At 41.2% G+C, this 14,207-nt stretch overlaps 3 protein-coding genes across 3 annotated transcripts; 1 reads left to right on the top strand and 2 right to left on the bottom strand.

Annotated features, from left to right (window-relative positions):
- Positions 1–94: 94 nt before the first annotated feature.
- LOC135671428 (nuclear transcription factor Y subunit B-3-like) lies at positions 95–1,383 on the bottom strand. The gene has a single exon (XM_065179543.1). The coding sequence runs from the start codon at positions 937–939 to the stop codon at positions 286–288; it is 654 nt and encodes a 217-aa protein (XP_065035615.1). The 5' UTR covers positions 940–1,383; the 3' UTR covers positions 95–285.
- A 2,248-nt stretch (positions 1,384–3,631) lies between these two features.
- LOC103982537 (peroxidase 7) lies at positions 3,632–5,052 on the top strand. The gene is made up of 4 exons (XM_009399493.3): positions 3,632–3,925; positions 4,008–4,187; positions 4,278–4,440; positions 4,533–5,052. Exons 1-4 carry the CDS (start codon positions 3,668–3,670, stop codon positions 4,937–4,939), a joined length of 1,008 nt encoding a protein of 335 aa, XP_009397768.2. The 5' UTR covers positions 3,632–3,667; the 3' UTR covers positions 4,940–5,052.
- A 3,985-nt stretch (positions 5,053–9,037) lies between these two features.
- Positions 9,038–11,493, bottom strand: LOC103982539 (protein DETOXIFICATION 18). The gene is made up of 7 exons (XM_009399494.3): positions 11,130–11,493; positions 10,253–10,797; positions 10,074–10,160; positions 9,929–9,985; positions 9,614–9,852; positions 9,416–9,534; positions 9,038–9,336 (listed from the first exon to the last, which is right to left on the bottom strand). Exons 1-7 carry the CDS (start codon positions 11,379–11,381, stop codon positions 9,208–9,210), a joined length of 1,428 nt encoding a protein of 475 aa, XP_009397769.2. The 5' UTR covers positions 11,382–11,493; the 3' UTR covers positions 9,038–9,207.
- Positions 11,494–14,207: the final 2,714 nt, after the last annotated feature.

Below are 14,207 nucleotides of genomic sequence, written 5' to 3'. Positions count from 1 at the left end.
AAAATTTTCTTCCTGAGGGAAAATAAATTGGAATGAGAGATGAAAGACTGCTGCAAAGAACTCACATCAAATGTTTGGCTAAGACCCAAAAATGTACCAAAAATGTATGATGAAATCCCCATGCCAAACAGGTTCTGAGCATAATATAGTTGCAAGCAGATACAGCAGGAAGAGGAGAAGTTTGCAGCACCAAATCCATGCAAGTGTTGCACTACAGGAAGGAAAGAATAGACTGAGAGAACAAGAGCAGCATGGGAGTGCATCATCTTCGTGTATACCAATGGCTTAAATCCTCCCTTGTCTTCCAATCCCTGTGGAAGAAGTTGAGCTCCCGCCGCCGCCGTCGCCGCTCCCCGTGGTGTGCTTTGCTGCCATGGCCAACTGATGGTGGTGGTGATACGGCGACGATGAAGGCGGCGAGCCGTACACCTGCTGCCCCATCATCATCGTCATTCCGCCGCCGTACATCGCTGCACCGCCGCTGCTGGCCAAACCGCCCGCATCGTTCGCCATGCTCATGGCAGCGCCGCCGTCAGGCTGGGGCTGCGACGACGAGGACGAGCCTGCCCCCTTCTCGCCCTCCGTCTCCCGGAACCTCTGGAGGTAGACCTTGAGGGGCTCGACGTATTCCTCGAAGCCGAGGGTAGTCATGGCCCAGAGTAGGTCGTCACCGTTGATGGTCTTGCGCTTCTCGCGCTGGCACTTGTCGGAGGCCTCGCCGGTGATGAAGCTGATGAACTCGGACACGCACTCTTGCACCGTCTCCTTGGCGTCCTTGGAGATCTTGGCGTTGGCCGGGAGGGCCTTCTTCATGATGCGGCTCACGTTGGCGATGGGCAGGAAGCGGTCCTGCTCCCGCAGCGACGACAGCTCCCCCGCCGCCCCCAACCCCGCACCGCTATTGTTATGCCCGCCCGATTCGTTGTCCGAATCGGCCATCCGCAAAGATCAAACCTTTCGCCAAAAAGGAACACTAAAGATCTCCCTTTTGTTCGAGACTTAGACGGCGAACACGGTAAGATGACCTCTTCGTATGGAGATAACACTAGAGAGTTTCGTCGGAACAAAAATCAGGGTCCATAAGGGTTCCAAGATCAGCCTTTTTTGCACAAAGACAAAAGGAATCAGGATCAAGATAGCAGGAAACCAATACAAGCGACTGATGTGACGTCGCCGCCTCTGCGCGCAGCCAGAGTCGATTGAATCGAGGAGAAAGAAGGGGGCGTCGAAGTATATGAATCGAATCCAAGATGACAACTTCCGCCTACGCCAGGGAGAAACGCGAACAGAGGAACCCTAGAAACCCTGGAATTCCAAGGATCAACAGTGCGTCCAACTCCACGGCCTCCACCACCAAGAAAGAGAGAGAGAGAGGAGCGGGCCAGCGATGCCGTGTTCATCGGATCTTTGGTCCTAATATCTCAAAGAAGGGACGCGTGGCCGCTGGCTGGCCGTTCGTTTCTGGCTAAGGATGAGCCGCGTGGAACCCAGTCAACCGTCGGATGGACACCGACGACGTTAATCTCAGTCGTTGATTGCGGTACGCCAAGTGACGTGGTAGCCGTCCCGACGTGGCTTCTCGCTGACCAACTAAATCCCTCAACGAGGATTACAACGCCGGAGAAGTCAATGTTTTAGGGAGGCGCGATTTAGATTCCCACACGTGCCATGCACGTGATCCCTGAGACGAACTATTTTGACCTCATCGCTCGTCGGAGGTCAATCACCGCTTGTCTTGGACAGTCAACCAAGTTTAGCTTGGAAATGGCTGTGAAGGGAACAACACAGAGCAGAGTCACTGCCCATCTTGGCGAGTGTGGTGTTGCATCGACAGTGCAGAATTGTCTGCTTGAGTTGGACAACAAGCAATAGTTCTTGCTTTGATAAAGAAGAACAAACCAGGCCTCAGAGCTGCAATTCATACATAACGGAAGAACACTCTGCATCTGAACTTGCCAGAACGATAGGAAATGGTGGAAAGGAAGTAGCAGGATGATTTGGCTGGAGTTTTTGCCCACAGCTTTCATATATTCAAACTCGTCAGTGGCCTGGCTTCCCCTCTTCGCCTGTGCCGATGCCCTCATCTCCGCGCCTGGGCCACCACGTTCTCCGTCTTCTCCGTCGCCCTCGCCCGCTGCTGGCCCACCTACTCCTGATAAGGTCAAGAATCATCTTCTAGGTCAATTCAAACCGCCCCTCCCCTCTAGTATCGATAATTGTTCAATGACATTAAGCTCTCCTAACCATTAGGAATATCGACCCATGTGATGGTCTTCACGGAGGTCTTCATTAGCTTAACCCAACAGGAAGGACGAAAGTGCTCTGAAGCAAAACTTTGCATCTAAAGGCACCGTATATAGATAGGGAGGAAAGGTTGTTTTAAATTTCAAATATTTTTCTTTTCTCATATTTTTCACCTCTAGATTCTTACATCTTTGCATCTAATTTCCTATTTACCACTCCTTCATTGCCCATTTCAAGATATCTAACTTGGGTATTGAAGGAACTATATGAAGAGCCCCTTCTAATATTGGTTTCGTATAGGAGAGAGGTGACTCAGCACATCGACTGTTTTACCGTAAGATTAGGTTTGCACTATGTCTAGCTAGTTATTACGTAAAAGGATAATCACTTAGATAGTAACAATAATCAAATCATAATAAGTTAAAAGAATTCATGAATAATTGAACTATAATTTTACTATTCTAAAATTAACAAATAAAAAACAAGAGGGAGTATAGGAACCTATTTCTACAAATTTATCCATGCTCATCTCTACCTATCAGAACCCTAAAAATTAAAAAGGAGCCATCCATCCTTAAATAAGATTGAAGCGACGTTGCACTTAATGTAGGAGTTTATTATGATGATTTTTGGAATAAATAATTAGTTGATTAATTAATTAATCAATCTAATTTCTTTCATGTCTACTTTGATTATGAATTAAATCTCCTTTAAAAATTAACTTCATATCTAAACATGTCTAGAAGGGAATTAAATTACCTAACAGCATAAAATTCTGATTTATGCCAATTTTTAGTTTGATTCATCATAAATTTCATTAATCAGTGATTAAAAATTATTTAATGATAAATTAGGATAATTCATTCCTTGTGTACATAATATTTAGATATGTAAATGTCTAATACTGCATGCTACCAACACTGTAAGACAAGACAAACATACGAAGAGATTTGTGTAATGTCAATGTAGCACATGAGCGTAATAAAAAATGTCATGAATATACTTTGCCGAGGAACTAATATCATTTGCGGTGCGAAAATAATCGAGTGACATGAGATTTTTGATGAAGGAAACCTATGAACAAGAAATCATGAAAATAAACAAGCTAGTAAACGATGATAATACGAGACCAAATGAATAAGAAATCATGAAATTGGGAATTGTTGAAACCAACTAAGAGAATACGTGTTTGGACTTCATGATAGAGAGGAAGTAACATTGTCTACCATAAACAAAGCTACAGAAGTCCTCCTACGTGCAAGCTTCTTCTTTGGGATCCAAAGCGCACATCACGTACTTGGAGATCACGTCGACTCTTCGTGCATGCACGTACTTGTTCCTATAAAGTCCATCCATGAGACGCAGTATACACAACAGCCTCCCCTGACCCTTTCACAAGAAGCCCTGTTGAGAGTTCTTGAGGATGAAGCCATCATCGTCTCTTTCCTTTCACCTGCTCCTCCTGCTTCTACTGCCACAGTTGCTTATGGCAGAATATGCAGGTGGCCCTTATCAGAAGGCGCCGGATGACGACGGTGATAAGCTAGACAAGCATTACTACGCACGGAGCTGCCCCAGCTTTGAGGCCATCGTCGGCAGCAAGATCGCTCACTGGCACTCCGTCGATCCCACTCTCAGCCCCGGCCTCATCAGGTTGCACTTCCACGACTGCGCCGTCAGGGTACTCGACCTCTCACCGATTGTCTCCATCTTCGCGCGTACAATCCAAGTGTACTGATGGGTGGATGGATGGTTGGGTGCAGGGATGCGACGCTTCCATCTTGCTCGACAACCCGGGAGGGGAGAGGCGGTCGCCGGTGAGCGCGACGCTGAGGGGCTTCCACGTGATCGACGACATCAAGGCGGAGATCGAGAGGCGGTGCCCCAAGACCGTCTCCTGCGCCGACATACTCGTGGCTGCAGCGAGGGATGCCACTCTTATGGTACTGACGCCGACTACTCCATCTTCTCCCTTTGCGATTTAGATCGAAGTTGCCGTGCGTGAAACGACGGGCATGCATGCATGCATGCAGGTCGGAGGGCCATACTGGGGGAACGTCTATGGCCGAAGAGACGGACGCGTTTCCATTGCACAGCAAGCTGAAGCCCTTCCCAAGGGCCGTGAGAGCATCACCCACCTGATCGATTTCTTCGAGTCAATGGGCTTGGACATCCTCGACCTGGTGGTCCTTTCAGGTAAACACGCCACCATATCCACCCCTCTCATCCACACTTACAGCAATGGAACGTAAGAGCCATCTCGTCTTCTTGCTGCGGCAACCACGCAGGAGCTCACACCGTCGGACGAGCAACGTGCCAGTCGATACAGTACAGGCTCTACAACTACACAGGCGTCCCGAGCAAGTCCGATCCGTCCATCAACCCCAGGTACTTGAACTACCTGAAGAGGAAGTGCCGGTGGCCGTCCGCCTACGTCGACCTCGACGCCACCACCCCAACCAAGTTCGACAACGCATACTACAGGAACCTCGACAACAGGATGGGGCTGCTGTCGACTGATCAGCTGCTGCACTCCGACTCCAGGACGGGGCCGCTGGTGGCGGCGTTGAGCTCTCAGCCGATGGTCTTCGTGCATCAGTTTGCCAGGTCCATGAAGAACCTGGCCGACACCATGGTGCTCGAGGGGGACGAGGGGGAGATCAGAACCAACTGCAACTTTGTCAACGAGTATTGATGCAGATGAGTCACTGTGTTGTAGCTGTTCATGGATGTCTTCGGTTCATGCAGTGAATGAGAAGGAGATGAATAAGGAGTTGCAGTGCCAAATCTGTTGTCATGCTTTCCACGTGTCGCGGAACATTTTATATGCAATTATCTGAGCTGCGAAGATTTTACTGAAATAAGTTAATCACAAGAAGAGATTTATGCGGAAACAAATAGCTAAATTTTACTTGAAGGATATATGATATGAGGATTCAGATTTCTAAGATGTAGGCTACTAACATTATGCCTTAATTATTAGAATACTTTTCCAAAAGATACTTAATTGAAATAAAATTACCATATCTATTTCCTCTAAAATGAGGACAAGCTCACAACTTATTATTAAGTAACATGCCTACTTCAAAATTTATAGCCTCGAACTTCTAATTTCTAGTTTAAACTAGTTTATAGTCGAAAAACATTCAACGAGAAGTAAAATGGCAATATCTATTCTATCGTTGTCCATTAGGGGTGGGTCTTACTCATAACTCATAACTTGTGGATATAATTGATATCTCTAATTAAATATTTAATGATTCATTTCTTTTAAATATAATAATATTCATAATATGAATGTCACAATAAGAACCTGATGGGTTAACTGGCTTATCAAATTTATTTGGTCTAAACCATTGGATAAAATATTTAAATTGAAATTGATAATAGTATACTTATTACACCCTAATTCAACAATAATAACTCCTTATGGCCCTATGCACTGTGTGCACCCAATCCCTAATTGTAGATGACATTATAACGATTGTTTGACTTTATCTTCATTAGTTTTCATCTTTTTTTCATTAGCAAACAGTGATTCCTTCGGCAATTAGTGACCGCAAATATCGAACACTAAACGGTGACAATGATTTCTCGATATTTGTCTCGCTTTCTCCTTCTCATCCCATCGCACACTCCCTCCGCCTTCTTCCTAGCTTCCCTCTTTATCACAACACCCCTGTCTACCCTGCAGCTCTGCCTCATTAGTCGGCACAACCTTCACCCACTCCCATATGCCTTTCCCCGATCCTCCTCTATCTTCCCGCTATCTCTCCCATGGATTATAATAATTTTGATTATATTTATATATGAATATATTTATCTTTTATTATGTAAATTTTAATATACTTAATTAGATTTGATAATAGTATTATTTAAAAAAATAAATAAATAAACTAATAAGGATGATATATAGAACTCGTAGTTTTCTTGCTCCAACAATGATTCCTCATCCCCATCTCGTCCCGTCTAAATGGGTAATGAGGTAGGGATGGGGGATAGGGAATGAGATGAGGATGGGGGTGGGGGAAGCATTCCCTATCCCATCCTACCTTGTTGACATTCCTATATTTAAGAGGGAGAAATTTTTTTGAAAGCGAGAAACATATCCATCCCATGTCCCTTGTCCCATTTCAGTTCGAGAGTAAAAGATGTTCGTATCCGATATCTCATATCCTCCTTCTCACAAAAGATCTACACTAGAAGTTTGTTTAGTAAAATATCTTTGATTGTCAATCTAGCATTGGTCCACGACAGTCTAAAGCTCATTAGTGTTCATTTAGTTTGTTTTGAAACTGATAGGGAATTTATCAACGGTTGACACACAATCGTCATGTGTCATCCAAGCCATCCGCCTATATATACAAATATTCAAAACAGAGAAACATAAGATTTCTTCTCTTCCTTTATAATAAGACAAGCAATCCTAAACTCTCTTCTCTTCGTTTATAACATGAAAAATAATCCTAAACTCTCTTTTCTTCCTTTATGATAAGGAAAGATATTACAATCTTTATTTTCTTCCTTCAAGGTATAAAAATATATCCTAAGTAGGGAAATGAGAGAGGACTCAACCAAAACTCTCCTGAGCTCTACTAAATCTTTTTCATTTTCTCTACTAACTTAAGCATCGAAGAGATCAAGTCGGGAAATCTTCTGACGCTAATCAATTGTGCAGGATCCTGATGCATCTAAGGAGCACCTCGAGATGATATGGAACATCACTAAACAAGTCTAAGGAGCACCTTGAGACGATTCTAAATTTTCTTAAATAGATGAATCATGCCTCAAAGGAACCATGGGTCGATTGTTACAAGTCAGCAAAGCCTCATGAGTCCACTTGTCACCCAAGCGATCTGCTTGAGCTTCTGGGATGGATCCATGCTTTCGGGACTAAATCGAGCTGTGTTGACTCTCTAGTCAATGAGACTCAAGAACTAATAGAAATCTTATTTGAGAATACTACTTTATATAATATTATTCTTGTAATAATTGATTTAATGAGAGAATACTTAATTTAGATATTCTATTAGTATGGGATGGCAAGAGGGTCTTAGTAATTATTAGTATGGTCTTAATAATTGATTTGTGTAGTATGTGTTGATTAGATTTTACATCAAGTTTCAATTGATAAAAAATAATAGTCATACCCCTCCCCTCCCATTATGCTTGGACTAAGAAATTGTCCAACCTAAAGTATAAGATTTGAGAACTTGATCATTGGAACCTATATTCAAAAATGGCTAAGTTGCACTTTGATTATTTCCTTATCCTAAGTGAATATGGACTAGTGAGATATTTTGATGTATCAAAGTGCTTCAAATGCTTCATCCTATATGAAAATGTTAAGTGCAAAAAGAACACTATGAGATGTGTTCAAATGTTTCTTTCTCCTACACATACATAGCCCGTATGCTTTAGATTGAATAAAACACTTTAAATGATTTTTTTATAGATGAACTTTTAATGTCCAAAGGAGACACATCATTTCAAATGCTTTTATGTAACGGGTAAACATATCTAAAGGGGATATGTTAGTTGCATCAAGTGTTTCGGATTATTTTATGTCGAAGGTAGACTTGGGGTCAAACCAAGCCTAATTTGAGCTAATTGGACTAGCCTTACTTGACTTGGGTTGGTCATATAGGCTGAGTTAGACCCATGTTAGTCGATTCGACCAAGTCCACTTAACCTATGTTGGTTGAAGTGTGACTAGTTATACCCAACATGAGCTGGTTAAGTCAAGCAAGCTTGGCTTGGGTCAACTATCATAAATCAACTCAGCTTAAGTTAGTTGGGATAGTTTTACTTAGACCTAACTTGGTCGAGCATTAGGCGGATGTGAGCTCGACATGGGTTGGTCAAGTAATTTGACCTAACCTAAGTTAGTTGAGCTCAATTAACTCAGTTGGGTTTGAATCGAGCTAGTCGAGAGAACATGTGTGTGAATTTCTTTTGATTTCAAAATATTTTATAATCTTTGCATAAGTTGCCTGACTTGACGTCATGAAATTAGGAATGCTAAAGTTTTATAGATTATTTATCTCTATCACTTTTTAATGTTATCATTTTTTTCTTCGACATAAAAACTTTGGTTATTATATATCAATTCACCTTTTGAAATAGTTCAAGAAATATTATTAGAGGCTTTTTAACTAGCAACTAGAAGAATCATGATGATTTTAAGTCATTTATGAATACATAAAATATCACGAATGGTCAATAATATTGCTATAGACTTGTGATGACTATTGATAAAGTGAAGCTCGAATTCTTTTATCAATTGTAACGGATGTATAAGTACATGTTCGTGAGCATATATGTTTGCGAGCTTAAGTATTCGTTTAGTTTATATTGAATTCTCAAGAGGCTGTGTTTATACATCATCATCAATCATATAACTATATGTTTAATGAGAGAATATTTTCTTAGATGCACTACAGACATAAAATGTCCAATAAACTCTTGATTATCTTAGGTAGCGGTAGCTAACGTGACATATCGAGTATACACTAACTATATTCTATGCATCAATTAGTCAAAATTAATGATCGTATCAGACCTATTGATTACGTGTGGTGAAATATGAATTAAATTTCATTTGGTGTTGTCTTATTGTTGGTGTTAATGGTTTACTACGAGAGTAAAAATTTCAGTAAATTAGGTTAGAGTGCATTGAAAAGATCTATAACGAGCAAAGCCCCAACGATATGGAAAGTTCCTCTGTTCTTAAAATCCAATACATCAATCATGTCATGAGAAGTAACTTTAGGAATTGATGAGGATATCCCTATGCTGCATTAACATATATCATGCATTTGCTGAATCAAAGGATGATTAGACACAAAAATATTCCAAGGTTGCAAGAAGATAAATCCAGTCTTTCTCCAAAAACAAAGGGAAAAAATACTCCGCTGATATGAATATGTAGCAAGAACTGTTCTGAGTTCATTGCTGGTCATCCTAAACAAGCACATTACTCTCTCCATCCCTGTCCGAGAGCTGCACTCTGTTCCATTTTGTGCGAAGAGTGAGAACTATGAGTGTGCAGGTCTGGCAGAAGAGGCCACAGATCAATCCTAGCCATAATCCCTGCAATGAACAGCAACGTCGAATTGATTGAATGCTCTACAAATCCTAATAGAACGAACTCATGGCAGGAGATGCTCACCTTATCATGGAAACCCAACTTGAAGCTGAAGAGAAGTGCCAATGGCATGCCGATCACATAAAATGCTACGAGGTTAGTCCATGCTGCTAAGTGCTGCCAACCGCAGCCTCTCGCGACTCCTGCAAATCCATTGATCTCACAAGCTCATGAGGATGAGAGGGGAGAAGAAAGATGAGTCAAGATTGCAACTCAACATACCTGACAAGACTCCTTGAGCTGAGTCCAGAACTATAGAGACTGTGAGCAGGGGAGTCATGTAAGCAAATGCCCGTATAATCTCATGGCTGCTGCTGAAAAGGCTTGCCCACAGATTATGGCCGAAGGCCAGTACGAGGACGATCGTGATCCCAAGAAACACAGCAAGCTTCAGCGTCACAGAGACAGCGTTCTTTGCCTTCTCGATGTTCCCGGCACCGATCTCGTTCGACACCCGTGTGCTGCAGAGCAGATTCGCAGTTCAGATTACAGATTCAATGGCTCGTCTAATTGAAGTGGCAGAAGGATCGGAGTCACCTCACAGCTGCGCTGAATCCGTAAGTGACCATGAACGCAATTGCTTCCGTATTCACGCTGCAAGAAATGCAAAGCTCGTCAGATTCTACAGCTACGGGCGAGGGCATGTTCCGATCATATGGATCGAAAGGTGATGGAGTCATACCACATGGCGATCAGTGAAGTGCTCAGTTCCGAGTTCGGCAAGAGGCCGGCGAGCAGAACCAAAATCTCAAACGCCCAGTACTCGAAGCTGAAATCACAGAGATCATCACAAGAAACATGAACACTATATCTGGGGGAATTTGCACAAGACGATGAGCTAAAAGGTCACCGAACACTGACCACACCATCACAGCTGAGGGAACGGCTAACTTCATGCAAGGCAACACTTGATGAAATGCCTCCGCAGAGAAACCTTCCCAAGTGTATCTGAACTTATCAGAGTACCTCACGTAGAGTGCCAACATCAAGAAAGATATCCACAACGATATCGATCCGGAGAGCGCTGTGCCTTTGAACCCAAGGCCGATGACATGGACTGTGACGTAGGTCAAGGCGACATGGACGACCAGTGGAACCACGGAGCACACGACCAGGGGAATCACCACGGTTTGGGTCTGGAGAAACCTCAGCATGCATTGCAGGGAACCGTACGCGAAGAGGCCTGGAATCAGATACCTGAGGTAAAGTGCGGCCATCCTGGCTACTTGGGGCTCCTGATGCAGCCAGATCAGTATGGATTCTGAGTACCACCACAGGATGGAGATGAAGATGGAGAAGAAGGTGGATATGAGGACCGACGACTGCAAGTAGATTCCAAGCATTCGGTACAACTTGGCACCATATCCTTGACCACAGAGTGTCTCCAGTGCCCCACTCAACCCAGTCTGCAAAACCGAGTAGCATTAGATCACAGTAAATTATCCTAATACATGATGAGTCCAGAGAAAGATAAGTCTTAATATCATGTCTATGAACTAATGATCAAAGATGATTTCCAAGGACAGCAAGGGTTAGTGGATCGGAGTTGGTCGAGTACAAGGCAAGAGATCTGCTTTGTTGATGAACCAGGTGAATCACATGGGGGCTTCGAGATCTGTGGACTACATCTACCAAAAGGAATCACATGGATAGATCAAGCAGAAGAAAGGAGGCGAGGCCTCCGAGTCATGGTGCAAGGGCAAAGCAAGAAGGCTTCGATCGATACATTAAGACATACCATGAGGGCTAATCCGGTGACGGTGCCCCAGGAGTTGCCGAGGGTGGCGCCGGCGAGCTCGACGTCGCCGAGATGGCCGGCGAACATGACGGAGATGAGGGTGATGGCGTAGTAGGAGACGTTGGTGAGGATCATGGGGAAGGCGAAGAGGAGCTGCGCCTTGGCCTCTCCCACATCGATCAGCCTCCTCCACCACGCCCCTCCCTTCTCGCCGCCACCGTAGGCTTGCAGCAACGGGGACGACGACGCCATGGCTGCAAAGACACCTCCCCTTTGCGCAGCAGCTACAGGTTCTTATGGTTGGTGGGCGACTTTGTTGCAGTCAAGGATATGATGAACCCACGGCTAGAGAGATGAGAACATGAAGCAGAAGAAGAAGAAGACTTAATACTCCATCAATCATACAACGTGACGCCTTCTCGATCACGTGCTATGCCGAACAACTACAATATTATTATTGTGGAGAAGAGAGAAGGAAAAGTCTCGATTCTCTACAACCCTAATCCAGAATTCACAGCTCCAGCCATCAATGACAACAAGACAACCAGCCTTTTCCCAGAGGGTAGTCTCAACCACCCAATAATGAAGTCAGGGAGAGTAATATTGTTTCGAAGGTACTCATATCCAACACATACACAGCATGATTGCGACAATAAAATATGAACCACAGCTATGATAAAAGGTGTGAGGCTGCTGTGTTTCATCCATACACGTCTCTGTGCATGTTCGAGTTCTTTGGTCCGCTTTCGTACGCATGTGAAAGGCATGGGGGGAGACATGGATCTCGAATGAATCGTACCTACTCCCTCTTGTTTACACGTGAGAGTGTACACAATCCAGCTTGATGATGGGTCTAAACATGCAAGTGGTGTAGTAATATGAAATCAAAAGGTTGCCAAACTGGTCCCTGATGAGCAAGCATGATGAATACTGTGTTCTCGTGTTGTCTAAGTCCAATATTAAAGCAGCACCTAAGCTTAGGTCTTCAATCGATGGATCAATATATTTAATTTAAAATATTTTTTAAATATATAAAATAATTCAAAATTATATCATAATAAAATAAAAATTAAATTAAATTGAAACTTACATTAATAAAAAAGAAATGAGTGGAAGAGAAAAATGGTTGCCAAAGAAATAAATAACAGATATGTAAAGATATAAAAGGAGAGGAGATGGATAAAGGACAAAATCATGTGGAATGAGAAAAAAATATTTTTTTCTCATATTATTCATGATAACTATGTTTTATCCTATATAGATTAGGAAGTAGGACAAGTTAGACCTTATAAATGTCAAAATCACCTTAAGAATATTTATTTTTTGAGTTTACTTCGAAAGGATAAAATAATGTTGAACCTATCCAAATTAATGGTTCTGATAACTATGACTTGAATGGTTTCTAGCTAAGATTTTGGTTATAATATTTTTATGGTGGGAACTTCTAGAAAAATAGAAGAAAAAAAACACTTGTATACTAATTTTCTCTTTCTATTGTTTTGTGATCAAAATATGCTCTCTAACATTCCCATCAAGGGACAAAACATGATGCCACTTTGTGGTCATATATCCTAATAGGTTGCAATCGATTGCGTTGACAATTTGGCATGGACAGGCCACTTTCCACGCGCAATTCTTATCATCACTCACCTCCAAACAAGTGATTGAAGCTCCATACAATAAGGAGTGTCTTGTTTACTTAAATTTGTTGACCTCATTAATTCACGAGGAATTAGTCAAATGATCATTTCAGATTCATCAATTCTCCATGTAACCAAATTAGCCAAAAAGACACTTCAAACATAGTGACCAATAAATGATGTAAATAAAAGGATTAATTTAAAATAAATTTGAATAGTATGAAATTATTTTTCATTGTTTATATAGATATATATATATTTCTTGATAACACTTGAAATTGAGAACATTACCTTCCTATATAATCTACTAATTATTATAACCCAAATATGATAAGCTAACTAGTCTATCAATTTTATAATATATTAATCAGATTGAAATAGTAATTAGAGTGTTTCAATTTTCCGCACTCAAAGGCTTAATACCTTTGTCAAGACCCAGTATATCCATATCAAATCTTAGCATGGTGCATATGAGACATAACCCAGTAATGACTCCACGGCATAATGAGTACTCTTACTGTATCCACATATAGTCTTTTCCTACTCGAGCCTCATTATCATACCCAATCATTATGTCAAATCTAATACCAAATGTTATAACTCGGGTTTTATTGGTTAACTGGTCTATTAATTTTATTTGACTTAAATAACTAATCAAAATACTTAAATTAAAATTGATAATAATAAACTAATCATATCTCTATAATCAATCTTAAATTTATCTATTTTAAATATGAGACTAATCGAAGTATTTCGAAAATAGTGGTTCTCATTTGATAAATTTGTGCTTGCTTAGCCCTACAAAAAGGTTGTTCTTTTGAAGAGATTGGTCCACTCTCAACCCTTCCTCCACCGGATAGAACATTAGGCCACCTTATCCACAATAAGGCCAATGTAAGATGGAATCATCTCGGTGACTTTGATGTTGACTTAATGTCCGATCATTAGTTATGTATCAAGTTGATTACCTGATCATAGGTATCAGTCAATTCATACACTCATATCAGGTTGAGAGTTTGAAATCATAATATATTATTTTATATTTTAAGGTGTCAACTAATGATTTATCAGAATATTTAAATTAATCATTATATATTCTTATGCACTAGTTATAAAAAATCTAAATATCATAAAATTGAGTCTTTTATACATTTTCTGATCAATTACCTCAATTATTTATTCAATAAAACTTTCAGTAATTAAGTTTATGTTCTATACAATTAATTTGACTAATGTCTCACTCACGCCATTTATTTCAAAAAGTATTGAGACATTTATAAAAATACAATGAAGCACTATTGTAATAATATAATATTAATGCTTTAAGTTTCTAAAATATGATGAAATATTGATATCATCTATATTTCACCTTTGGGTAAAATATTGTCATATCTAGAGTTCACTCAATATTATTTATAGAGGAATAATACCATCCTTA

The sequence above is a fragment of the Musa acuminata genome, chromosome BXJ1-4, assembly GCF_036884655.1.
Source record: "Musa acuminata AAA Group cultivar baxijiao chromosome BXJ1-4, Cavendish_Baxijiao_AAA, whole genome shotgun sequence".
In the NCBI taxonomy this organism is placed as follows: domain Eukaryota; kingdom Viridiplantae; phylum Streptophyta; class Magnoliopsida; order Zingiberales; family Musaceae; genus Musa; species Musa acuminata.
Note: the sequence above shows the minus strand (reverse complement) of the source record. Positions and strands in the feature narration are given on the sequence as shown.